Source organism: Adiantum capillus-veneris, chromosome 20 (genome assembly GCF_014529385.1).
Source record: "Adiantum capillus-veneris isolate H3 chromosome 20, ASM1452938v2, whole genome shotgun sequence".
NCBI lineage: Eukaryota > Viridiplantae > Streptophyta > Polypodiopsida > Polypodiales > Pteridaceae > Adiantum > Adiantum capillus-veneris.
This window is the reverse complement of record NC_140950.1, coordinates 96376081-96403237: the sequence shown is the minus strand read 5'-3', so window position 1 is coordinate 96403237 and position 27157 is coordinate 96376081. Positions and strand designations below refer to the sequence as shown.

The 27157-nt window shown below is 47.1% G+C and overlaps 1 protein-coding gene across 7 annotated transcripts in view; it reads right to left on the bottom strand.

The window, feature by feature from the left end:
• Positions 1-27157, bottom strand: part of LOC147432946 (WAT1-related protein At5g45370-like) — a 92565-nt gene that overhangs the window by 25766 nt on the left and 39642 nt on the right. For 6 of the 7 annotated variants that reach the window (XR_015185587.1, XR_015185585.1, XR_015185586.1 and 3 more), the window contains exons 2-4: positions 616-678; positions 418-534; positions 62-338 (exon numbers count right to left, since the gene is read on the bottom strand). Coding sequence is in view for 3 of the 7 variants with exons in the window: in XM_086492691.1 (XP_086348817.1) it covers positions 62-338; positions 418-534; positions 616-678 (457 nt within the window). In the remaining 4 variants the exon portion in view is untranslated. The remainder of the gene's footprint in view (positions 1-61; positions 339-417; positions 535-615; positions 679-27157) is intronic. The other variant, XM_086492692.1, reaches the window with a different exon arrangement.

Here is a 27157-nt window from a genome sequence, read left to right as displayed (position 1 = left end):
TCACATGGCCTAGCCAATAACATCCATAAAACCAAGTCTCTTTAAAGGGGAGTCGACTGACCTGAAGGGATAGATATAAAGCCATAAAAAAGCAGTTGCCAATTAGACACAGAACGCCTATATGCCACAAACTCAAATTCAGAGCAGATAAAAGATGCTCAATTTGTGCTAACATCAACCCATCCATTTTGGGAGGAGGGATGTGAACACCAATCAAACCATCACCCCATATCACCGGACCATTGTACACTGCCATGAAGATAGCCCCAAGAATACAAACTGCTGTGCCTCCAACCTTTGCCAAACCAGACCACTGTCTCCAATGGATATGCTCTGTTCTGTTGTATAACATACACTCCTATCATACATTTATAATAGAGCTTTTCAGAGAGGGAAAAACTTTCAAAATATACTAACCCCATACAAAGAGTTAATGCAAAGGTGAAAACAGGAATCCCCGGTTGCAAGGCAGATGCATATGACGGAGATGTAAAACCAAGTCCAAGAAGAAAGAGCGTCTGGTTTGCAAAAACCCTGAGCAACAGCTGTGCACTTTAATTAGATATCAAACAAACATGTACAACAAACCACTGCATTAAGTAAAATCAAACTCACCCTGTGAAACCTAAGGCTATCAAAGAGAGCAGAACATGACGATTTAGTGGAGGACGCTGTCCCCTGCAAGAATTCATGCACGCAAAAAAAATAAGCCCCATTGGACTAATAACTGAATTGAACGGTTTATTATCTTAACAAGAGAAAAATACGCGAGGCCTGCCAGTTAAAGGTGATGAATGGGATGTAAGGATAGCTGCCTAGCATGCCAAAAGCAAGTGAGGTTAACTTAACATACAAAGCAATAACCACGGTAGCAAGTGATGCTTTGTAAACCAGATCAACTAATGAGGTTCATGAGAACAATAATGTGAAAACCAGTATAACAACCAGTACATATAAAAAGCCTCTCAAATGGCTTACAACAACATATCAAAGATAAGAGCTGGCCTAGAAATTAACAGTACAAGACAGAAGAAAACTTCAGCAGCCATGCTTTACAGAGGACATCTGAAACATCATAGTAAATGTGAAAAAGTCGAAGGTCAAGGTTCAAAACTGCTAGCCAGGGAAACATTCAAACCAGTTGAAATGTTGACACTCCACTAACAAAACAACATTTTGAAACTTTATGAAGGTTGGACTAATAATGAGGACATGATGAAGACGGGTGGTAACAGCAGGCCAGTGTGGAGGTCTTGGGGCAGAGGAGAGCGATCGCTTTGAGAATAACTTTGTCCTATTTAGACGCTCCAAAATGTAGTCGATGCAAGGCAAAGGGAATCGCCTCTTGACCGTCATTTTCTTGAGGACCATGTAATCCACAGATAACTGCGATGAGTGGTCTTTGAGACACTAAAAAGCGTCAAAAAGGAGGTTTTCTTTTGGGGCTTTAAGGCAAAAAAGAACTCTTGCTTCTTCATCTCTTCTTTCTGTTGTCGTTGCTTCTTCTTCCAAAAGCTTTTTCTTCCAATAAGCACCTTCTCCCGAAACAACTTGCTCGAAAAGCAACTTTTGTAAAAAGCTTCTTTTTCAAAGAGCAATTTCTGCAAAAAGCTTCTCCTTCAAAAGTCGATTGCTGGAGTACTGGAGCAGATTGCTCTGAGAAGAACAATCGTCTGAGCTCTGAGTCCTCCATCTTGCAAAGTTGTAGGTGAGATGACGTTATCAAATTCTCTGTGAGAATCCATGGCATGCGTTGCAAGAAGTCGGCCTGGATCATCTATAGAGAATTGCTGGAGCAGATTGCTCTGAGAAGAACAATCGTCTGAGCTCTGAGTTTTTCATCTAGCAAAACTATAGGTGGGATGACTTTACCAAATTCTATGTGACAATCCATGGCGCATTGCAAGAAGCCGGACTGGATCATCCATAGAAGAAGAATCGATTGAAGGTCTGATGTCGTTGTAAGTGGCAAGCCATTGGCAAGGCAGTAAAATCACTGCAACAATCACCGAACCAAACTGAAAAAACAAACACTTGAACTTGAAACAGAGAACACCCAAAAAAATAAGAGACACAGAGTGGTGGATTTCTACTCTAAGTTTGGTGTCCCTTTCCGTACTTTTTTAATCGAAGCCCACAGAGTACAACTGTCGGGGAGTCACTCTGCAGATTAGTGCACCCATGCACTAATCTGCCAAAATGGACCCCAAGGCACACTTTTCAATGGCCTAAAAGCAACAGATACAAAAAGTTGGCGTTGGATCCACAAGCAAATGTTTAAAACATTGGTGCCCAAAAGCTTTGTCACATATTTGGCTGCCACGTCAACAGGGCACAAAAGTTCCATCGCAAACCGCACTGCAATGTCCAGCAGGCCATATGGTAGTGCCACATATGGCTCGCCAAAAACATTTGATATGTGATTCAAGCTAATCGGAATGTTTGATCCAGATTCCACAATGCGAGCGGTCACCCTTCGTGGACAGCTATTTACCATCAAGTTTCCAATCGGGAGTTCCATGCAGCCTTTTCTTATAAAGGCTAAGGTTATTCATGATCAAATATCGGCTATGAAAAGTGCATTGACTAGTGCTCAACTGCTTTTACTCACAAAATTGCCGGAGGAGTACGAAACGGTGTCTAGGACACTACGAATACAAGTCACGAAGGAAAAGCTCGAACTCGATGATCTCAGCTCTTTTCTCATTGAGGAGGAAGCCGTGTAAATCATCAAGGCAAAATCCGAGTTTTTGACAAAGGTGGTGAAGCACTTGTTGCTGCTTCGGATTACAGAAAGAAGTCCAATAGCCATTGTTACAATTGTGGGAAGCGTGGTCATTTGTCCAAAGATTGCAAATCCAAAGGCAAAGAAAAAAGCTCTACAAAGGACAAAGGCAAAGGCAAGCATGATGAGTAAAGCGGTGATAATGACTCGGGGAAGACAATAATGAGTCTGTTGGTGTGGCAGTGACTTCACTGACAAGGACTCCCCCCTTCTTGTCAAGTGGATGTCGTTGCCGCCAATAGCTTCAGTTAGGGAGAGGCTTGTGAGTGGTAGAGGGGGCAAATAGTGCTCCCTACAAATAATTTGGACCCATATGTTGGAGTTCAATTGAACCCATGGGTCGAAGTTCAATGCACATGCATTTGGCAAGGAACCAATACTACGTATCTAAAACACTATGGATGAGTGCACCAATCCATTGTTGTTGGCTGGATAATGGACAAGATGTGTTTCAAAGTTCATTGTCTAGGACAATTTGGACATGATGTGTTCACAACTCACGAATGGGGATTCTTGGACGTAGTGTAGTCTATAGTTCAATTCTATGAGGCAACTGGTGCTCAAGATGGCATTCTTCTCAAGTGACATGTTAATAATAGAAAATCCGAGGTGTATCCAGCATGACAACCGTTGTTGGAGTATCCATGGTAGCTTCTTCATCGGCTTGGTCTCACCATTTATGTCCACTATGAGCTGCAAAGAGGTGTTAAAGTTTATAGCATCTCAAGTGAATAGCTGTCACAAAGTGATGACGTGGTGTGCCCAACTGGAAAGGAATGGCCGAGAAGACAAGAAACTAAACCCAAAAGATGGCCGATGGGGCCCAAGAGGTTAGGCTTTTAAAAACCTAACCCCTCGCAATTTAAAGAACTTAAAGAGCACTCGCCAAGGTGCCTAACCCTAAGAAAATACAAAAGCTTGACGTTCGGACATATTATTGTAAAACGCGTTGATTGATGATGTGGCAAGTTGTACAGAATGCTGACATGGCAGGCTATCACCAGGAGGTATTTTTCCTGTTGCCTTCTTAAATATGTACTACATATTTTATTTTTATTCGTTTTCCTTCAAAACCCTTGAACAGGTGCAAGTGGACATTGCATGGCTAGTGTGAAACAGCTGCCGCCGAAAGGGTTTCTTATTACGAGAATCTAGGTCGGTCAGTCTGGAACCGGTCGGACCAATTAGCACTAAATTTTGATGAGTATGGAAGCCTGTGTGCGCCAAATGGGATTTGGGCCACTCAGCAAGTCACTTACAACTTTATAAGTTGGTGGAACTAGGGAATTAAGTAAAGAGGCAAACTGGACACATGGCAATAGGTGTCACAAACTGATGACATGGCATGTCGACAAATGGATAACTATCAAGGGGACACCTAATAAATTGTCCCAACTTATGGATAATTGCGAGAGGCCCAAAGGAACACTAGGCATCAAAAAATTTGCGAACGAACTGCTGACGTGGCTGGTTGTACAGACGTCCACGAATTACGCTACTAACGTGGCATCCATACGGATTTCCGCAAATTGCCCTGGTGGATTTGGGGCGCCAACTTTTGGCACCAGATGCTTTTGGAACATAAGCTTTTCATGTAAACTGCTTTTCCCAATCCAAGGGCCTTTAAATAAGACCCAAGGCTCTCCCTCTGGCTCATTCAAAGCTGACGAGACGGTGAGCAAAGGAGAGCTAGGGCAATTGTACTTGCTCCATTGTTAATACAAAAAGAAATACCGAAAGAGGCACCAGTCTTTGGGGCCAATCTCTCTTAGCACGGAACTACGTCAGGCCATGTCGACTCAATTAAACTGTAATTGAATTTTGTGAAGTGTTTTAAGTGAATCTCTCTCATGTCGCGACAGATTACAGACTTGGGGTGTCCAAGTTTGTTACAGTGGTATCAGAGCTCAGTCGATTTCTCTTCTACGGGGAAATCCGATCCCTTTTCTCGCGGCACACATGGATTCAGGCAAGAGTCAGACCACTCCTCCTGCCACCTCGAAAACGGGAGGTAGTATGGAAAATTCAAGTGGATTAGCAGAGCACGAGTACGAGCCACCTCGGCCTACGTACTATCAGCTCATGGAGATGCAACGTCAATAGCAGGTTGATGAGTGCGCAAAGCAGATGCTCCAGTTTGCCAAGGATCCACAGTATACCAAATTTTTGACCCGGCCCCTCATGGATCAAGAAACCTCCTACTCCCAAGATGTTCAGTGAAGAAGAACATAATGATGTCGACGAAAACCGCATAAATCAGCTTCTAGACGCGAAGAACTGATCGAAGAAGCAATTGAAGAAGCGCCACAAGGGGACTGACTACCCCGATTACTTGGACCGTCAATCTACTTTTGCAACTGCACGAAAACAGAAGACGCATGTACGTTTCGAAGGACTACCTAGTTCTTCTTCTTCTTCTTCTGAGAGTCCTTCTAGCTCTTCCTCTTCCGACTCAAGTGAGGAGGACAGAAAGGGAAAGAAGCGAAGTAAGAATCAAAGTTTTCGAAAGAACAAGAAAAAGGCAAAGAAGGTCAGATTCCGACCCGTTTCTGACAGTTCTACTGAGGAGTCATCCTCTAACAGTCCGGACTCCGACAATCACACATTTTATGCAAAGAAGAAACGCTTTTACAGAGCCAACCAGTATGATTTTCTTGAAGACAAGACCAAAAAGACTAAGGAATTTAAAGAGGATGGACAGTCACTGAAATTTGAATCCTTTTCCGAATTCCGAGATGCTCCCAACGCTTTAGCTTTCATCAACAATTTGATATAGCATTCTCTGGAGAGCACTACTCAGAGCACTCCAAGATCAGGAGGGCAGCATCATTCTTGAAGGGAAATGCACGAACATGGTGGTTCACTCTTCTTTTGAGGAGAGAAGCCCCGACTAAGTGGATAAAGTTCAAAAGGCTCTTTATTACTTCTTGGTTGACTAAGAAGTACGAAGTTAAACGAACGAATGTGAGAACTGCTTACCATCTTCGGATGACCAAGGGTGACACTTTGTGTTATGTCCCGCTTACAGGAGAGGGGATCTAGCCTAGACGCGGTTGGGATGGGCGTCTAGTGTCCGGACGGACGTAGTGTGAAACCGGCCAATGTGGCCGGCCATTATTATGACAGGGAGGCCAATGAAGGATATTCTCGAGGTACTAGAGCAAAGACATGAACCGGTGAGGTAAGTATTGAATTATTGAATTATTGATTTTTTGTTTAATTTAATTTTTAAGTTCTCTTTTGAGAAAGGACTAGCGGACTAGCTCAACTCGCCATTGAGCAAAATTTGGAATCTTTCAGGTTTCTCCCCGGCAGTTCAATTGGACCTCTACAGTTGAGGACAACTGTTTATAAGTGAGAGGAATGTTGCTAAATTGGCTTTATTTGACAGAAAAATAAATCTAAATGAATTATTGGATTTATAAGTGAGAAGGTTTTCTCGCTTGGAGCACAAAGGAAAAATAATTCTAAATGAATTATTGGAATTTTAGGTGAGAGGGTTTTTCTCACTGGAGACATCCCAGTACAGAGTATTCCTAGTGCGTGATTCAGAGTAATGACGAGAGCACTGTGAACGGGAATATCTGTAAGGCCACCAGGAACGAGTACTTCTGATGCGTCACATCGGATGGGTGACAGGGAGCATCGGGAAGAAGTATCCGACCATTCGGGAACGGACATCTCTCATGCGCCATAGGATGGGTGACATAGAGCATCGCGAAGGAGATTGTACCGTAAGTTCGGTAGGAAGTGACTAGGTGATGGGTATTCCTGATGCGTCACAAGGTGGGTGACGGGTCCATCGGAAAGGGGATATCCATAGTCGAGAGGAAATTCCGAACTGTGTTGGTATTGTGCACAGAGAAAAGCAAGCACTTGAATGAAGATGGGTTCAGAGGAAACTTTGAGAAAAAACAGATGCTTTCTGAGAAAGCGGGATTGCTTTTCGGGAAAGCAGATGCTTTCCCGCGAGAAAGTCTATGTCTGCATTGCAACTGCGCATGTAATTGCATCCAGGGACATCTGGGAAGTGCTATGAAAGCATTGTTTTTAACTTATACGGTTTTATTGAGTTTTGGGCAGATTTAGACTATATTAAAATACGCCGGCCGCCCACTTAATAAGTGGGCAGCCATCTGATAAATAAGGCAACAGATCAGCCAACGTTTTCTCTCTCTTTTTCTGGCAAAACAACAGAAAAGAAACAAAAAAACTGCCGCGATCTCTACACGAGCAGCTATTTGTGCCCATGGCCAGGAGCTATAAAAGCATCACATGCCCTCACTCTGAGAGGAGGATCAGCTTTTGCAAGAAGGAGATGCTGCTGCAGAGTTCACCCGCAAAGAAGACGTTTGCCGGTGATGCCCATGACTGTCCCAAGTGTACCAGATGTCGCCAAGACCCAGTGCGCAAGTTCCCACGCGAAGAAGTGCCTACGGAGAGTGTTTCCATCGCAACAAGCTGCTGTTTTTCTCTGTGTTTAGCCCATAAACGTCGTAGACGGGGCTGATTTACGAGAAGGAACCCAAGAACACACCTCTTTTGTGTGTAGGATTGGAAGAGAGGATTTTCTATGTAGAAATCTCTTCCGGGGAATTGCTTTTCGAGAACCGAGTTGCGTTTCGAGCGTCAAGACTTTGAAGGTAACGATTTTCATGTTATGATCTCTAAGTATTTGATTGCAGGTGTACTTCCTCTTAGTGAGGGAGTAGGAGCAAAGGAAGGTATGAGCCTCTGCAAGAGAAAGCGCTCTGAGGAACTTGAGCCAGATCAGCCCAAGGGTTTCGTACCCAAGTTTGGGAAGTAGATCCACAGATCGGAGGACTCTGGAAACAGAGTGGGAAAATAGAGTTGCAAGGATGACATGCCCTGAGTCTGGAAGGTGAGATCAAGAGGCGAGAACCTTAGTTCTCGAGGATTTGGAATAAGGAACGGAAGTTCCTTGGAATAGGGTTTTGCCCTAAGAATAGGAAGCCGAGGCTTCCGGGAACCATCCAGTCTTATTCTAGAACGAACGTGGTAATACGTTCAGTTCAAGTGTTTGTATAGACTTCTCCTCAATAATGAAGATACTATTATGGGGGGGGGACCAGCCCATCTTCTGGTCCCCAGTATTGTGTCGATCTTCTCTCTCTCTCTCTCTCTCTCTCTCTCTCTCTCTCTCTCTCTCTCTCTCTCTCTCTCTATATATATATATATATATATATCCTCTCGCTTCAGTACTAAGTGATAAATTCTATTTATCCTAGTCTATTTTATATTTCTATGCGCTCCCGTTTGTGACAATCACTAATTTTCCTTTGGATTTCAAGGATACTGATGTGCTGACAGTATTCTGTTGTATGACTTTATGAATGATGAAAATGGGAATTCCCGAAATTGAACCTGAATGATGTGTACTCTCTCATGTGATTTGTTTGAGTGCAAGAAGTGAAAGACGAAATGACTGCAACATTTCAGTTTGAAAATCTCTATAGACATGATCGTAATAAGGATTAGTTAATCCAACATCAGTGAGGTACGAGATGGATTTAGATGTGATTACTAAATATGTTGCTAGCAGTCATGGTTTGAGATTTGGTGATTGATTTGATTTGTCATGTGATTGCCATGCGATGTGATGTGTTGTGATTGTCGTCTTTGTACAAGTGCTAGATGTGTCTTGTCTAGTGCGTCGGTACGTAAGAGTCAGTGTCTACTGAACTGGTTTATGGCCTCTGTCTATTTTGCAGGCGTAATCGAGGGCTTGTCCCAACTTATGGATAATTGTCGAGAGGCCCAAAGGGACACTAGGCATTAAAAACACTTGCGAACGAACTGTTGAAGTGGTTGGCTATACAGACATCCACGAATTACATTGCTGACGTGGCATTCATATCGATTTCCACAAATTGCGTTGGCGGATTTGGGGCACCAACTTTTGGCACTAGATGCTTTTGGAACATAAGCTTTTCATGTAAACTGCTTTTCCTAGGCCAATGGCCTTTAAATAAGACCAAGGCTCTCCCTCTGTCTCATTCAAAGCTGACGAACCGGTGAGCAGAGGAGGGCCAGGGCAATTGTACTTGCTCAATTGTTAATACAAAAAGAAGTACCGAAAGGGGCCCCAGTCTTTGGGGCCAATCTCTCTTGGCACAAAACTACGCCGGGCCGTGTCGACTCAATTAAACTGTGATTGAATTTTGTGAAGTGTTTTAAGTGAATCTCTCTCATGTCGCGAGAGATTACAAACTTGGGTGGTCCAAGTTTGTTACAGTAGGAAAGCAACCTGTAGGTCAAATCACTCTCTCTAGAAGTCTCATCCCAAGCGGGAGGGCCCAAAATTGAAGAGGAGGCTGATTTTTTAAGCATTGTGAATTACAGAGTGTGTGTGAGTAGCGGGTGCAAGTTCACAGCTTTAATGGAAAGCTTGCCTTCTCTTTTATCTCATGTAGCACGATGATTTGCTCTTGCGCATCTCTCTCCCCCCTTCGCACATATATGCGCCTTTGCCAAGGCAAGAACCTTCTGAACAGGTGCCGGATTAGCTAATTGTTAATCCCCCGCAGGTACGCACAACTCCATCCCAAAAGATTGCAAATTTGGAGAGTTTTCTCGCGTGAAAACTCGTCCAAATCACAGGGGACTGTCCCATTGCGTGCGGGAGCCCTTGAGTTATGCGTAGACATGTTCGCTCCACTAAAAATGATCCAAAACAGAGAATTAGAGCCTGCTGTGTTTTTCTGCAGGTTAGGGCTCCGCACCTAAACTATAAAAGAACACCAGGGGAGCCTCGAGAAGGCCTTGGCATGCTTAGACAGGGCTTTGGGCACCTGGCAGTGGCAAAACAGGGATTTACAGCACGCTGAAATTCTGTTTCAGCTCACCGAAAAGCTTCTAAAATGTGAGGGAATCCGTCCTAGAAGTGCACTTTTGACCTACAAGGTTTTTGGCGCAATTATGCTGCCGAAATTAGGTTGGAAACCTGCGTTTTCAGCGCTCGACAGGTTTGAACAGCTTGGTGAGAGGTTGATCTAAGTGTTGTTAATTGAATAAAGGAATACCGAAAGGGATGCCAGTCTTTGGGGCCTACTGGGTGTTGGTCTACGTGTGCGCAGTGACATTCTAGTCGTTGGACGCCTTTGTGCTCTCTTTCTTCTCAGTGCTTTGTGTAAAGTTAGTAGTTAATTGAAGTAGTACCGCCCTCAACAGTCTACAGGCTGGTTATACGGGCTGTACAGAAATCCCCTCTTTTGCGCTGGCCTGCTGACATGGCACACCTGTACGGATTTCCACTGATGACATGGCAATTGATGACGTGTCAGAACCATACGTAAAACCCCGCAAACTATGTTGACATACTGACGTGGCAGCAATACGGAAATCACAAGTTTTGCGTTGGCTATGCCACGTGGCAGACTGTACTGATTTCCACGATTCACATGGGCACCTTTTGGACTTGAAGCTTTCGAGTTTGCATCTTTCCATGTACTTGCATTTGAGTTTGAAGGCCATGGGCCAATAAATACAAACCCAGGGCCACTCTTCCACTCATTCTGCTAACGAGCAACTGAACAGAAAGGACCCTCGGACTTTCTACTTTGCTCAAGCATTAATATAAAAATAAATACTGAAAGGGGCGCCAGATTTTGGGGCCAATACCTCTAGGCACAAAACTACGTCGAGCCATGTCGACTCTATTTAACTGTGATAAAGTTTGTGAAGTGTTTTAAGTGTTTATCATGTGTATCGTGCCAGATTTCTAGCTTGGGGTGTCCCTGTTACAGTGGTATCAGAGCACATTCGATTTTCCTTCACCGGGAAATCCAATCCTTTTTACCGCGACACACATAGATTCAAGACGAATCCCACAAGAATCAAACAAATCCACCCAACAACTCCAGATCGGGTGAAAGTACGGAAAATTCACATGAATGACGACCACCTCCTGATGATTTGGAACAAGAGTACCTGCCATCACAGCCTACAGAGTATGGACGAATGGAGATGCAACGTCAACAGCAGTGATGCTTGTGCTAAGCAAATGCTCGAGTATGCGAAGGATCCCCAGTATGCAAAATTTTTGACCAAGCATCCAATGGACGAAGTGCACACTTGGTGGCATACAGCCATCAACTCACCTTTAAAGTCGGCATTAGAGAAACCACGTGCCTCGCGGATGTGCACTGAAGATGAACTAAATGATGTGATCAAACGACGAGTCAACCAAATATTGAAGACCCCGAAGCATTCAAAGAGACGCAAAAAAGGAACAGATTACCCTGGTTATTTGGGTCAAAGTTCTTCTTTTGCAAATGCACTAAAATCCAAGAAGCATGTACGCTTCAAGGGTGTGTCAAGTTCGTCCTCATCCTCTTCTGATAGTTCCGATAGCTCTTCCTCTTCTGATTCCAGTGATGAGGACAAAAAGGGAATGAAAGAACCAGAGACATGGAAAGAACAAGAAGGCGGCCAAGAAAAGCAGATCCCACCAAAGATCTCGAAAATTTTCTGACAATTCTGAGGAGGATTCATCCTCTCTAGAGAACTCGGACTCTGATGACCAGATGTTTTATTCAAAGAGGAAGCACTTTTATAGAACCAATCAATACAATTAGATTTACACCACTCTTCTGCTTCACATGTCCAGGGCATACATGTATGACTAGTGTGCCTCACGGCTGGCCACCCTTTGCATATGCATATAGGCTGCACTGTCCGGCCGGCCGCTCACCTTGTCCGGGCGCCCTCATATTTCATTTATTTCTTGTTGGGTCATGGGGGGTTTTTGTAGGCATTGCCCTACTTTCCCTTGGGCACCTATTTATAGGGCCAAGGGGGTACCCACTTCCATCATACAGATTGTACTGAGGGTCTTCTGCTCATGGTAGTCATGGGGGGCCGATCGCCCCCTCTTCCTACACGTAGCATCTCTCTCTCTCTCTCTCTCTCTCTCTCTCTCTCTCTCTCTCTCTCTCTCTCTCTCTCTCTCTCTCTCTCTCTCTGCCCATCCCCCTCTGCGCGCTGCCCATCCCCGCTCTGCACGCTGCCCATCCCCAGCTGTAGCAGTGCGCGGCACAGCCGCTGCTGCAGCCCCACCTGCCACTGCCGCCCCTTGCTGCCCTGCGTGTCCGCGCGCTGCCCACCCCCAGCTGTAGCAGTTCGCGGCACAGCCGCTGCTGTAGCCCCACCTGCCCCTGCCGCCGCTGCCATTCGCTGCCGACTCCCCCTGTTGCGTCGCTCCCGCCATTGCCCCCGCCTGCTGTTGCCGCCTGCTGCTGAACTGCCCCCAGCCTCCCCCTCACACAGCCATCTCTCTCTCTCTCTCTCTCTCTCTCTCTCTCTCTCTCTCTCTCTCTCTCACACACACACACACACACACACGGATACATACCCACACACACACTACACACATACACGCATACATACACGTACTCCCCTTCTCCCCTCTTCTTCACAATATGAAGAGAGGGTAGCTCCGAATACAACTATGTCTTCCCCCATCATCAAGACGCCGAAATCGACAATGAAGACAACCTTCATGCTCACGAACAAGGCTTGCACAATTGGAGAAGGACATGAAAGAATGGTGGATGGAGAGAGAGATATGGAGGGAGGAGAAAGCCGCCTTCATCAAGCTATGGAACGAAGAAAAAGAGGACATGAGAGCGGAAATCCAAAACCTCAAAGAGGAGAAGGAGAGAAGGGCACGGGAGAACGAGAAGGAGAGGGAGAGATGGAGGAAAGAGCAAGAAGAGATGAAAGCACAAATCGACCTCCTTCATGCTTCCATCACATCCCTCACCCCCGAGGAAGGAGAGATTAAAGAGGAGGCTAAGGAAGCCCTCAAGGAGGAGATCACCAAAGCCCTCACCGCAAGCATTGAGGACAAATTAGAAGCCACCAAAGAAGGATGGGTCGAAGTGGTCAAAAAGAATATCAAGAAGGTAGCAAGAGAGGAAGCCCAAAAAGATGAGGTACACACAACCATCGAGGAGGAGAAAATGCGACAAGCTCGTCGTCTCAATGTGCGAGTGACCGGCATCAAAGAAGAAGAAGGGTCCACACCAGAGAGCGATGGGAAAGCCTTATGCAAGAAAGTGGGATACAAGGAAGAAGAGATCCCTTTCTCCAAAGTTTGGAGAGCCGGCAAAGATCCAAAGAAGAGAGCTCTCATCCTCCAATTCGCCTCCGAGGAGTCTCGAACTTCTTTCCTCCGAAAGAGGGTCATCTTGAGAGGGCTAGAAGGCCCCCCGATTTATCTTGATGATGACCTCACAAAGATGCAACAAGATCACCGCCGCACGTGCATGCCTAGAGTCCACCAGGCCCGCAAAGAAGGGAAGAAGGCAGTATATCGAGATGGTAGGGTTATCATTGATGGCAAGACCATCGCATAGGGACTCGCGGCCTGTGGGACACACGAGGAGATTCATGTCACGGTTTGGAATTGCAATGGAGACCTATGGACACACCCAGAGAGACTTGAGGAGGTGATGAGAGGTCGAGACATCATTCTACTTACAGAGACACACGAGAGCCCAGAGAGAGGGTTACCACGGATACATGGTTTCCAATGGGAGTCTCTACATCGAGGATGTATGCGCCAGCACACCACTCGCGGTTCAGGAGGAGTGGCTATACTTTTTAGACAGGGGCTTCACAGCAGACTACAGATTGTTGCCCGGGACCCACAGGCCCGATACATGTGGATTCGCCTCGAACTCTCACGAGACAGGATCGTCTACATTGCCCTTTGCTACTTTGCTCCCACAGGCTCCAGATTCGCCCCTATTGAGCAGGAGTCACCGTACGCATGCCTCACGGAGGAGATTATGGAGTACTCCACACTGGGTGAAGTCTTCCTTATGGGAGACTTCAATGCTCGTACGCGCAGTGAGCAGTGTGAGACATATGACCACGAGGACCCAGAGGCACTACACACTCTAGATGAGGAGGCTACTATGAGAGATACAGCAGACAGAGCTCCAGTCACAGCCTACGGACGACACCTACTTCGACTTGGCTCCCAGCACCGTCTCGTTATTTATAACGGGATGGCCCAGTGGCCCACCTCAGGGGGCCTGACTTGTATGCCACATGGAGTTACAGAGGGAGGGGGGAGTACAGTCGACTATATTATGGGACCCAGGGAGGCTACACACCTTATCACATCCTTCACCATTCCACCCATACCCATCGGAGCCGACCACACATACCTCTCTTTCTCCATCACCGGAGACACCATCCCACATAGCTCCACAGCACACACTCCACACACCACCATCCATTTCACACATGAGCTAGCCTCTCTTTACTCAGCCGAGGTCGAGCATGGCCTATGCCTCCTCCACCCATCCACACCACTCTCAGTTCTCACATCACATATCTCTTCCGTTCTCCACACTTCAGCTATTAGCTCTTTTCCACACACCACTCACACAGGACGCACTCCCCCTCCCGGGACTATGCCTCAGAACCGCTGGTATGATGATGAGTGCAGAGAGTTATACCGACGCCTCCGTGCACGGCGAGCCTTAGGAGAGATCACAGAGAGAGAGGCCAGACGAGATATGAAGACGCTGACACGCCAAAAGCGGCGAGCATTCGAAGAGGCACAGGAGCTTGAGCTATACCGCCTATTCATGAGCATAGATAGCGTGACGGCATGGCGCACCCTGCGCGAGCCACGTCCGACCACAGCTATTGAGGATCCACAGATATGGCATGATTATGCAGAGCGCCTCTATGAGGTGCCAGGGCAGCCTCCTATCCCACAGCCACATGAGCCACGCCCCACGTGCTCCTCCTTCTTTACAGCAGAGATGGTAGAGAGGGCCATACGCCGCATGCAGCACAGACGATCAGCTGACCACACTGGATTACAGAGTGAGCACATCATTTATGCGGCCTCCACTATAGCCCCGTTGATTGCACATGTCTTCAACCGGGCTATAGGGGAGGGCTTCCCAGAGGAGTGGACACAGCACACCATAGTGCCTATCCACAAATCTGGCGACACCCTGGACCCAGGGAACTACAGGACTATCATGATTGGCCACACGATGGCCAAACTATATGGAGCAGTACTTGAGGCACAGCTTAGCTACTACGCAGAGACCGAGGGTTTACGAGCTCCAGGCCAGGCAGGTTTCAGACGAGCTTTCTCCACCACTGACCACATCTTCGTTCTGCGCTGCCTCATTGATGGGGCAAAGGCGCGGAAGAAGAGGCTTTACTGCTGCTTTGTGGATTTCCGCAAGGCCTTTGACACAGTCCCACGCGAGAGACTCTTCCAGCGCCTTCACAGCATTGGGGTACCGACAGAGATGATTTGGGCCATATATACTCTCTACGAGAGGGTGACGGGTCGAGTTCGTTGCCCAGGCGGCTTTTCAGAGACCATTGCTAGCACCATTGGTGTTAAGCAAGGATGCCCACTCTCCCCGACACTCTTTGGGCTCTACATCGACGAGATCTCCGACTACATACTACGAGCAGGGGGAGAGGGGAGCGACTTGGCAGGTACTCCGGTCCACATCATGTTATATGCTGATGATATTGTGTTGATTTCAAAGTCACCCGAGGGCTTGCAACGCCATCTTGAGGCCTTGGACGAATTCAGCACACACAAGGGGTTGACTGTGAACCTTGGCAAAACCAAGGTCATGATCTTTCACACATCCAGTGCAGTGAGGAGCGCTGCCACCTTCACAGCAGCAGGAGGACAGGTTGATGTAGTCACCTCCTATGTCTATCTTGGCATCACATTCACCAGCCTACCAGGACCCTTCACTATGAGGCAGGCTGCTGCTGACAGGCTCACCCGAGGATATGCAGCTCTGACCATGCTAGAGCGGAGATGCCACCAGGCACACTTTCAGGAGCCCCGCACGAAGGGCTGGCTTTTTGACACCTTAGTCACCCCGGCCCTGATGTACTCGGCGGCAGTATGGGCACCAGGATTGACGGATGACCAGTGGACACAGCTTGAGAGGCCACAGGTATGTATGATCTCACGCTTGCTCCGCAGCAAGAAGACAGTGCCACATGACATTATTAGAGCCGAGCTCGCCACACCACCTATGGTTGTAGAGGCATTATTCCAGACAGTCTGCTTTATCCAGAGGATGAGAGAGCTACCTCCTGACAGACTTACTCGTAGAGCATTTGAGGCAGCTATACAGCTATCAGAGAGTGGGCATGCGAGAGCTTGGTACTCACAGGTCAGAGCATGGTTTGAGGGACACGGTCTTGACATGGAGAGCCTACCACCATTCCAGTACGACCCCCACTCACCATCTGTTCACCTCTCTCGCAGTGAGAGAAACTTGGTATTGAGACAGGATCTGTGGCAGCTATACACTAGGAGAGTCTGGGAGTCACCTGGCTTGGGGACGAGGATGTCAGATTACAGAGACCAGTTTCTCACCATATTGTCTGGGGGTTCATACAGAGACCACGCTATATGGACACATATATGCCACATAGCTCACGGGTGGCGATTGGTCAGCTGAGAGTGGCTTCACACAGGTTAGAGATTGAGATCGGGAGACATACTGGTGTTCCCAGGGAGGAGCGAGTCTGCAGAGCATGCACAGAGGAGGTGGAGAGTGAGGAGCACTTTGTATGTAGATGCAGAGCATACACTGAGATCAGAGGCAGGTATGAGGCCTTATTCAGAGGACAGCCCACTCTCCGAGAGATCATGGACTCTCGAGATCAGAGACAGCTCGGACGTTTCTTACTAGAGATACAGAGCCATCGGGACACACTACTACAGCCACGCACAGCTACACAGACAGAGGGGAGACAGTCGCAGCTCACAGACTTCTTTCAGAGGATTGCCACCCCTACCTCACCAGATACTCAGAGAGGAGTGACACTCCCACAGGCGGAGGTGAACCGAGCTAGACGACGACCACGAGTCACAGGCTACAGGGGCGTGAGCTCCCACCACCGACAGATCGAGGAGATCCGAGCCCGGGAGCGCCGTGCCACTGAGGAGCGAGTAGCTCAGATGAGGGCCGACCCGACAGCTTTCATCCGGGTAGCCTTGGCACCAGCCCCGCCCATGTACCACATCTTACATCCCCCCATTTGTACAGGATGGAGCTAGAGAGCTTGATGCATTCTCATGATTGTACTACCTTGAGCATATAGACATGCATATACCCCTAGAGATAGAACCCCATCCCTCCTCAGATACTCCATTACCTACATTCAGTTCAGTTTTGTATCAGTTTTGTTTCATTTGTCTTTCCGATAGACGGATGACATACACGCCATGTACATTTGATTTGTCTCATAGGCCGATTTCGGCCTGACATAGACGTTAAAAATCTTTCTTTCTTTCTTCTTTCTTTCTCTCTCTCTTCCGCACACGCGCACTCTCACAAATACAACTTTCTCGAAGATGAGAGCAAGAAGACCAAAGAATTCAAGGAGGGTGGACAAGCAATAAAATTTGATACCTTTTCAAGTTTTTGAGATGCTCACAAGGCCCTTGCTTTTATTCAACAGTTTGATATAGCTTTTTCTGGAGGACGCTATTCAAAGCACTCAAAGATCAGAAAGGTAGCATTGTCACAATTGTACGTATACCATATCTTGGTATTACCTTCTTGCTTTATTCTTTTGCAGATACGAAGATGCACCAGATCCGAGACCCTTGATTCTCCAAAGGATGCGTCCCTTCGCCCAAGAGTCGCACCTGTTCGGCGAATAGCCATGCCTCTTCAGCAAATAGCTGCACCTTTATGCCGCGAAGGGTCACGACTCTTCAACAGAGGGACACGACTATTGGCCTAGAGTCATGTCTTTTGACCTATGGTCATGTCTCTTCATCGTGTCTCTTCAGTTTCTATATAAGAACGCTCTTGTAACAAATTTCATTCAATTCATCAATCAAACACAGAATCTTCTGAGTCTTGTCTTTGAGTCAAGTTCAAGTTCCTTAAGTTTTAATCATGAGTTTAAGTACTTAATTAAGGATTAGTAACTAGAATCCTACAGTGGTATCAGAGCAAAAAAGAAAATCCGAGACTCGAAGGTTGTGAGACTCTCACCCTCGCCGCTACCCTCTCCCCCCTCTCCCGGAGTTGCATGGAAGCATAAGAAAGGTGGTACACACACACAAACGAGCATGAGGTAACATGAATTTTTATGTTCCAATTCTATAACTAAAAAACCGAACACAGATGTGTGTCGGTTGGTGCCTCTTCGAGTGCCATTTTCTCGGGTAGTACCCCTCGCAATCGCACCACTTCACGCGAAAGGACACAAGACGGCCCAAGAAACACTCTTCTCCCGTGCTTGCTCCCTTTCCCCTCCATGAGATGTACCCCTTTGTGCAAAAGGATGGGCTGCTTGGCTGCAATTTTCACGAGCCCCTTTGCCGGTGCTCGCACCTCTTCGCAGAGAGCCATGCCCTTTTGCAAAAGCGCTGGCCTACAATCGCTGAAACGCTGAAATTCTGCGCTGGCTGAATGCTGGGCTGAATTGAGCATTTGCACTGGCAGCCAGCACCCCCTCTTCTCATGTGCTCACACCCCTTCCCAAGAGGCATGACCTTTGGCGCTCCTTGTTACACTGCTAGCCGTATTGAAACGACACCTGATGTACCTGTTCACTTCTACAAATTTCAGCCTTAAGCGTAAAAAAAACACCCGTGCTGAAGCGTCAGATGAAATGTCAACTTCTTTCGCTAGCTGGTTTATTTCTCATACGCTGGCTGAAGTTTTAAGTCCTATGGCCTTTAATTAATCAATTGGACCCCCCCCCCCGCAAAATTTACCCAAAAGAATTAAACCCCCATGTGAAACGACACTTTCAAGTAACAAGTAAAAAGGCATTAAAAGAGACTTACATTAAAACAAATAAGGCCCAGCCAGAGTTTTCAGCCATCAGGCAGCTCGTTCTCGCTATTGCGATTCTTGGAGGTTTCTTCTCATGCCCACGCTCCTCCCCTTCGCGCTGGCACTTGCACACGCACTCCCCCACGTGTTATATGGTCGACGGACGCCACAGACAGGTTCCTACCTCTCATACATGAACGAGATTCTTGAAGAGGTTCTACAGGAACGTGAAGAGATCATTATCCCGGATACTCCAGAGCCGAAACTTGTGCCGAACATAGTTTCTGCTCCCGAAGTACCCGTCCAAAACTTGCGCATGTACCTGTTCCAATTCCTATTCTCCTCATTATTCTCTTTGAGGAGCAACCATGCCGACATCTCAGGACAGAGAAGGCCAATCCGAGGACCCGATAAGAGTTCTCAAAGAGCAGATAGCAACACTCTCGACAAGCCTCGCATCAATCAATACTCGCCTGGAGCAGTTGCAGATGCAAACCTCTGAACGAACAAATTGGAGGTTTTCCAACTCAACTTTTCTCACCCAAAGCATGGTTTCGCAGAGACAACTAGACACAAAGTTCCTTCGTGTGAGCAGCAAAAGTCTCAGCATGAATATTTTTGGAAATGCTACAGTTCTAAGCAACCAACTCCTTATCAAAATCATCAGAAACAAAAGCAGCAACATGAAGCTTCCAAAGGATCATCAACCATATCAAGATAAGCTTATTTAGTGGCACATATATCCGACCCTAGTCAAATACTCAATCGTGAATGCCGCAACGTTGGACAAGTTGCCCCTCGCGAGCCATGCCCTACATTTAAGTCTTTCTTACCTGATGGTGGTAAAGTCGAAGATTTATTGATCCTTTCCTTGTGCAAGAGGATCCTTCAGAGGTCTAAGAGGCAACAACTCCCTCCACCTCCCCCTTCTCAATTGGAAGCTTAATATCCGTTGAGAAAACCGAAGATTCTGAAGATTCCAGTTCTTGTGTGACAACAAACAAGGACATAACCCCTTCTTTGCCGTGATCCAGGCAAAAAAATTCGTCTCGTCATCGCCCTTGCAGGATAAAGTCTTTTGTCTCTAAACAGATACCGACAAATGCAGTGGTGAATGATAATTTTTCAAACTTGAAGATACCATTCCTTACCTTCAATGGTGCAAAGGATAGAAATAGATGTGGACTCTTGCAGCACGACTTTAGTCGCTGCAACTGAATCTTTGGACACAACTTGTTCTATTGATAAACCTTTACAGATGGATATACCTCCAAACCCTACTCTGTTTCAGTCTACGACATCCTTTCAAGAGAATTTTATTGCTCCAGACAAACCAATGGAATACCTTACAGATTTCCAACCAGTGGTCTTCACTTGGCAAAAAACTCAAGTCAGTTTACCATTAGTTTCACTCGAAGCAGATACAAATTCAATCTTTTCTTGAATAAAGCTCGAAGTTACAAATGACTTTGACAAAAGCACTAATCAAGTTGCGCATGTGATACTGATACTTTTGATAAAGATGAGACAAGTTGCAGATATGATCAGGTTTCAGTTTGGCAAGATGGTTATGGTCAATAACAGTGCTATGACATGGGACGACAGTTAAAGCTTTGGATGCAGAAGCAAGCAGAACACATTTTCCTTCTCCCGGAGTTTCTACAACTATCCTGGATTTTATTTTAAATAGGAGGAAATGTCACGATTGTGACCTATTCTTTGTTGGGTTAAAGGCCTAAATAACCCCTTTTTGTACATTTTTATACTTTGTCTAGGTTCAATGTGAACCTCGACACATTTTTTTAAAGTCACTTATAATAAAAGTGGGAAAACCCAAAACTCACTTATTGAATTTTCCCCAAAATACGTGAGCTCTCTCTCTCTCCCTGCTTCGATCTCTAGCGCTAGCTCTCTGCTGCTCTGTGCCTCCTGCTTCTTGCCCCAATCTTGCACTACATCGCGACGCACACCTACCGATACCTTCTGCTTCGCGCTTTCAATTGGTATCAGAGCCCTAGGGTTTCAAAACAGCCCTGCGCAATCTGTTGGACAGCGAGTTAAATTTGCTCTCCCGCGTTCAATTTCACTTCCATCGCGAAGCCCCTTGCTTCCGAGGTCGAAAAGGTCACCAAAATTGCCAAAACAGGCTGTTTTTAGGTCAAAACAGGTGATTTACAGGTTATTACATGTCAAAAACAGCAATACGCAGGTGTACCAAAGTTGTGGGATCACATTATTGATGTTTGTCGCGACAAATTGAGTGAAAAGCTAAGTATAGGTGCTTGAAATTGCACATTTCAGCTGAAATTTCAGATTTAGATTGTTTCATGTAAAGAAACTATGGCTCTTTGTATGCAAAGTCTTGTGGTTGCTACTATTTGCTCAAATTTTCAGCCTATTGCATCTCCCTTGCATACACACTTGTAGTTGAATTAAGATGGCTTCTTCCTCTTCCGCATCTGACACTAAAAGTTTGATGGAAATCAAACGGTTCGATGGTCAAGGCTTCGATCTTTGGCAAGAAAGCATACAAGGTATCCTTTTCTTAAAGGATTATGAAGATGCATTGGAACAGAATAAGCCACCAGGTTTGTCTGACGAAGAGTGGGCTACATCAAAATGGCTATCAATGATGACATTTTGATGGACATCAAGCGTTTGGACTCTGCTTATGCAATATGGCAAAAGCTAAAGTCCAATTATGAAAACACCGCGCCTGTGAACCAGGTGCATTTGATGCGAAAGTTGGTGAATATGGAGCTTGATGACTTGAAGTCAGCTTCTGAGCATTTGAGTGCTTTTACAGGTGTGTTGAGTCCAGTAACATAACCATAGTAGAAGTCTCCACGGACAAAATCCCAAGCAAACATTGACTTTCCAGACACTTTAAAGCTCTTTGCAAAACCTAGTGAGAAATTGCAGCTCGCTGAATTTTCAGTTTTACGCTCCTATCCCCCTGGCAATTCCCTACAGTTTAGGTGCGAAACCCTAAACCTACAGAAAAACACAGCAGGTTGCAATTCTCTGTTTTGGACCATTTCGGGCGGAGCGAGCACGCCTACGCGTGTCTTAGGTGCTCCCGCATGCAATGGGACAGTTCCCCGGTAAATCGGACAAGTTTTCACGCGAGAAAACTCTCCGTTTCCGCATTCCTCGCAATGGAACTGCGTGTACCTGAAGGGGATTAGCAATTAGCTAATCTGGTTCTTGTACAGAAGGCTCTTGCCTTGGCAAACGCATATAAAACCCCCAGAATTGTACATGGTCATCTGAGAAGCCCAACTAGAGGAGCCTTACCATATGTGCAAAGGGGAGAGAGAGATGCGCGAGAGCAAATCGTCGCACTACATAGAGCAAGGGAGAAGGCAAGCTTTCCATTAAAGCTGTGAGCACCTGCACCCACTACTCACACACACTGTAGCTCTCACTTATGACCTGAAATCAGTCCCCCTCTCTTGAAATGGGCACCCCCTCTTCATGCTGATCTAGCAAAATGATCTCGAGCCGCCATGTGTCCCTCATGCCTCTTTTGAGTTAATTCCCTAGTACCCACCAACTTATAAATGTCGCGAGGAGCCTAAATGACTTTGAACTGAGCCTAGACACCCTTTTACTACTTGTATCCCAGTGTCAATTGGCCCAACCAACTCGTGGTGACCTACCCTTCCCGACTGCGGGTGAAACTCTCAGGCGTCGGCCGTTTCACACTGGCCATACAATGTCTAACCATTTGCAACTTCAAAAAGAGGGTCCCAAAAATTAAACAAAAATCATCAAAAAGAAACCAACAACTCAAGTTAGCAATTGCCATGTCCTCGTGACACTTCTACTCAGTCTGTTGACGAGCAACAGAGCAAAGAGGACCCTCGGACTTTGTCCTTTGCTCAAGCAGTAATATAAAAATAATTACCGAAAGGGGTGCCTGATTTTGGGGCCAATACCTCTGGGCACGAAACTACACCGGGCAATGTCGACTCTATTTAACTGTGATAACGTTTATTTTATAAAAAAATTCAAGAAAAAGATCTTTCTATTAGTTAATGAAACTGCCCATAGGGCTACAACAGTAGTACAACCACCTCCACAAGAGAGGGCTACAACAATCATGATAGGGAGACTCTCCCAATGAAAAAACAGCACAAGTACAATGAGGCTAAATCAAGAGATGGGAGGAGGGAAAAGCCACACAGGTGGACGGTAGTGCCATCTGAGCACACCCTGGACCATGGTAAAAAAAGGCCCAGGGCGCCAGAGTCGAAGCCTCTCCGCATGCGATCGGAGCTACCCTGGAGTCTCTCAAACTATCCTCTGAGTATGGATTAGCTCTAGCCAAAGATCCCAAACAGTCTCTACTAGTGGTACAGGGCGAGCCTCGAAGATGCGGAAGCAGCGGGCCCGTCAGATGAACCAGAGTATCAGGCCGCAGATGAGCTCCCAACACTCCTCTCTCTCACTGCACCACTCCTGTGTAGTAAGCTCTGTAGCAGGCTGGAGTGTAGGTCGAACCCCCTGTATCACTATCATCCTGCTGGTGGAGGATAGCTCAAACTGAAGTGCCGGCCCATGAGAGTGGACCAAGCCAAGTGTAGTGGAAAGAGCTGGCATCAACCAAAGATCACGAAGCCTGCCAAAGGACAGTCCCAAAGACAGTGACGCTGACTCTCCACAAGATGGTCATGAATTGCACATGCTGTCGAGAGACCACACTGTACAAGCCAGCTCCCAACTGCTGTAGCTCGGTGTGCAACCAGCCACTGGAACAAAGTGACTCGCCTCAGTTGTCTGGAGTCCCACAACCTCTCCCAAAAAGCTGCCAAGAACTCAGTTGTGAGACCCTCCTCCTGCCAATGCAGTGCTGCAGCAGGACGAGCCTCTCTTTGTGCTGCCAGTATGTGACGTCCCAGTCGAACACTGTATTGAAAGAAAGGGACACCTGGATGGTCTGCTGAGGAGAACGGGTCCCACTAAAACCACTCTCCATGATCCCACTGTACTCGTGCTAGTGGACAACTCTCCCAAGCCCACAGTCTCTACTGGCCAGTCTCAAGAGCTGCTGGGTCAAGATCTATGACACAAGTCCTCCCGCAGATGCCCACCACTCGGATCCTCTGAAAACAGCACTTTGTCACTTGTGGGGCCTCTACTGCAACTCGGTGTAAGCGTCCCTCACCCTGTGGCTCGAAAAACAGGGAGGATACAGTCTCTGAGAAAGCCCGAACTGAGATGAGAACCTCCAGTCGTGTGAAGACCCCCATCCATCTAGGCGCTGCTGACTCGAGAGATGTGAGCCACTCAGCTAGTACTGCCTCTGAGATGTCCTGACACATGCTCTGCACCCCTCTCATGCCCTGTAGCTGGATGCGCTCCTTTGACAAGCCTGAAAACTGTAGCCAGTCACTAAATTGCGTGCTGGACCCTCTCCCATGGGACCCCAGGAAACATGAGGCCTACTACCAACCAAGTGGCCTCTCTGAGTGCTAACCATGGGGTTCCAAACAAGAGGCTATCTTAGGCGCTCCTCCGTGCAAGTAGGCTAACGCTGCTCCAAGCCTCTCCGTAGCTGCTCCCAGGATCGGAGCAGACTCACAGCGAAGCGGTCCTCCAGTCTTCTGCTCAAGCCAACTCTACGCATCTCTGTGAAAATCCCCTCTGGTCGAAGGTCGCCAGGGGCCTCCAACCTGAGGCACTCTAGCACTAAGCCGCTAAAGCAAGAACTCCTTCCCGGGCTCCTCTCTTGGAAGAAGTCCTCTGACGATAAACTTCCCTAGAAGGGCTCTGCTCTACTGTGCTGCGTCTATGATCCCCAACCCTCCCTAAGAACAAGGAAGAATGATGACCTCCCACAAGAGGGGGAACAATCTGCTGCTCGGGAGACAAGGCAAAGCCAACCTGACAGCCCAAGTATCGGATTGCAATCCCTGGGGGAATCCATCTGAAACCCTCACCTGGCATCCAATCAGGCGTAGGAGCACTACCAACCGAGAAAGCCATTGTCTTTCTCTAGTTGATCAGTGCGCCTGATGCACAACAAAAAGTCTCAAGAGCTTGCTCACACCTATGAAGGTTGGCCTCCTGGCCATCCAAGTACAAAGCTGAGTCGTCTGCAAACTCAGCATCCAGTAGCTCATCTTCCCGAATAGGGAGCACTAAGCCACGTAAGCCAACCTGCTATGAAACCAAAAACCTGCTCATCGCCTCCGCATACAATAGGAAGAGGAAGGGGACAAGAGGGCAGCCCTGTCTGACAGAATGTGTAAGCATGAAACGATCACCTCTACCTCCTAACAAAAGAACCTGACTATGTGTCCGTCTGTAAAGAGCTAACACACCTCTGATCCAAGCATCTGAGAAGCCCATCCTACGTAGAGTGCCCTCCAAAAAGTCCCATTCGACTCTATCGTAGGCCTTCTCAAAATCGAGAAGAAGTATCACCAGATCCTCACCACGGAGCGACGCAAGGGCAGGAGCCTCCCAAAAAGGAAAGATGTTGTCAAGGATACTACGCTCCTTGACAAAACCTGTCTGTGTCCCATGTATAATGCTCTCAAGAAGTGGTTGAATCCTCAAGCTCAGAGCCTTGGCAAGAATTTTGTAGGTTGAGTTGAGGATGGTGGTGGGTCGCCACGAATCTCATCCAAGAAGCCACCCTCCTTGGGAATGAGGTAAATCAAGCCCTCACTCATGCTGTCAGGCATCTCTCCTGTGTGCAGGATGTACTGAGCGCTGCAGAGATTTGAGCCAAGCAAGTCCCAGTACTCCAAGAAAAAGCTGAGAGTTAAACCATCCTCACCTGGACAGCTACCACGGGGGAGTGCGCTAAGAGCCGCGTGAAGCTCCTGTAGCCGAAGAGGAAGCTCAAGCCCCTGGCACATCTCCTCAGTCACAAGACAAGGCATCTGTGCCCACACCTGCTCCCTGCATGCATCCTCACGCTCTGACTGAGGCTCTGCAGACAGTAGATCACGGTAGAAGTCAATAGCAACTGCACACATGTCCTCTGGCTCTAAAGTAACTGACACGTCGGGCCTCCTCAACTGACTGACCTTGGCATGCATATGTCGGGGTCCCACTGCCTCAAAGAAAGCACCTGTCACTCTGTCACCCACCTGGGTCCACTGAGATGCCTGTCGATGAAAAGCAAATTCATGGCGCCTCTCCTCTGTGCTGACAAGCTCCTGGCGAGCCTGCTACAACTGCTCCTCCAACCAAGGACTGTCTGGATGTTGCTCCTGCATCCTCTGCAAGGAAGCAACGCCCCGTCGGAGACGCTGCTCCTCCTCTCTCGCTGCAGTCAGGCGAGCTGAAGACTCCTGAAGAAAGAGTCGACTAAGCTGAGCAAGTCCCGAGGGCACTCTGTCAGCAGGAGAATCCTGCATGTCTAAGCTCTTTGTCCAAAGAGCCTTCACTCGCTCTCTAAGCGCAGAGTCCAACAAGACCCTCTCAAGGATACGTAGCATCGTGCTTCCCCTCCTCTCTCTATCAATCACTATGAGAATCACTGGTACATGGTCCGAAAAGGAAGTCCCAGCTAGAATGCCAACAGTCCCACCCAAGTCACAGAAGTGGTCACTAGTGTAGAAGCGATCAATCCGAGATAGATTCACTCCTCCCACTCTATGTTCCAAACGAGAGAAGGCTAGGTGGCCTCACAAAGCTAGAATGTTGCCACACATTTGAAACCTGCAGAGTCATACATAACCTCTCCCAAGCTGCCAACTCAACCCCATGCACAGTAGTATGGCTACCTCCAATCCTGTCAGCGGGGTCCTCCAACATGTTGAAGTCTCCCCCAATGCACCATTGCTCTGCCTGCTACAGAGACTACTATGTGAGCCCAAAACTCTGCACGTACGCTCGCCACATTGGGCACGTACATGTTCAGAAAGCCCATGAGGCAACCCTTGAAGGAGTACGAGCGGAAGTGCGACGCGAGAGAGAGTGCGAGAAGAAGAGCACGACGATATGGTGAACTCGCTCTACTATAATGTGTAGAGCATCGTGAGTTCTTATTAGGTTTTTACAAAAGAATATGTGTACATACCTGGCGGCCCGCCCACTTACCTGGGCGACCACATTGGGCTTTATACCCCAACAACCTCCCACTTAAAGTCCAATGTGGTACTTTAAGTGTGAGAGAAGCTACTATACAAGCTAATATACAAGAGATGTAGAGAAGTGATGTACTACCCTACACCTAACTGCTTGCGAAAATGCACAAAGCTCTCTGAGGGAAGTCCTTTTGTAAGTAGATCAGCAGGATTTTCTGTGGTGTGAACTTTGACAAGCTGAAGTTGCTTATCCTCGAGCATTTCCCTGATGAAATGATACTTCACATCCACATGCTTTGTCTTTGAGTGATAAACTGGATTGCGAGCCAATTGTATAGCACTTTGACTATCACAATATAACACATGCATCTCTTCTTTGATTCCTAAATCTGTTACTAGTCGATTAAGCCAAATTGATTCTTTGCATGCCTCTGATGCTGCAACATATTCAGCCTCTGTAGTAGACTGAGTAACACAATCTTGTAATC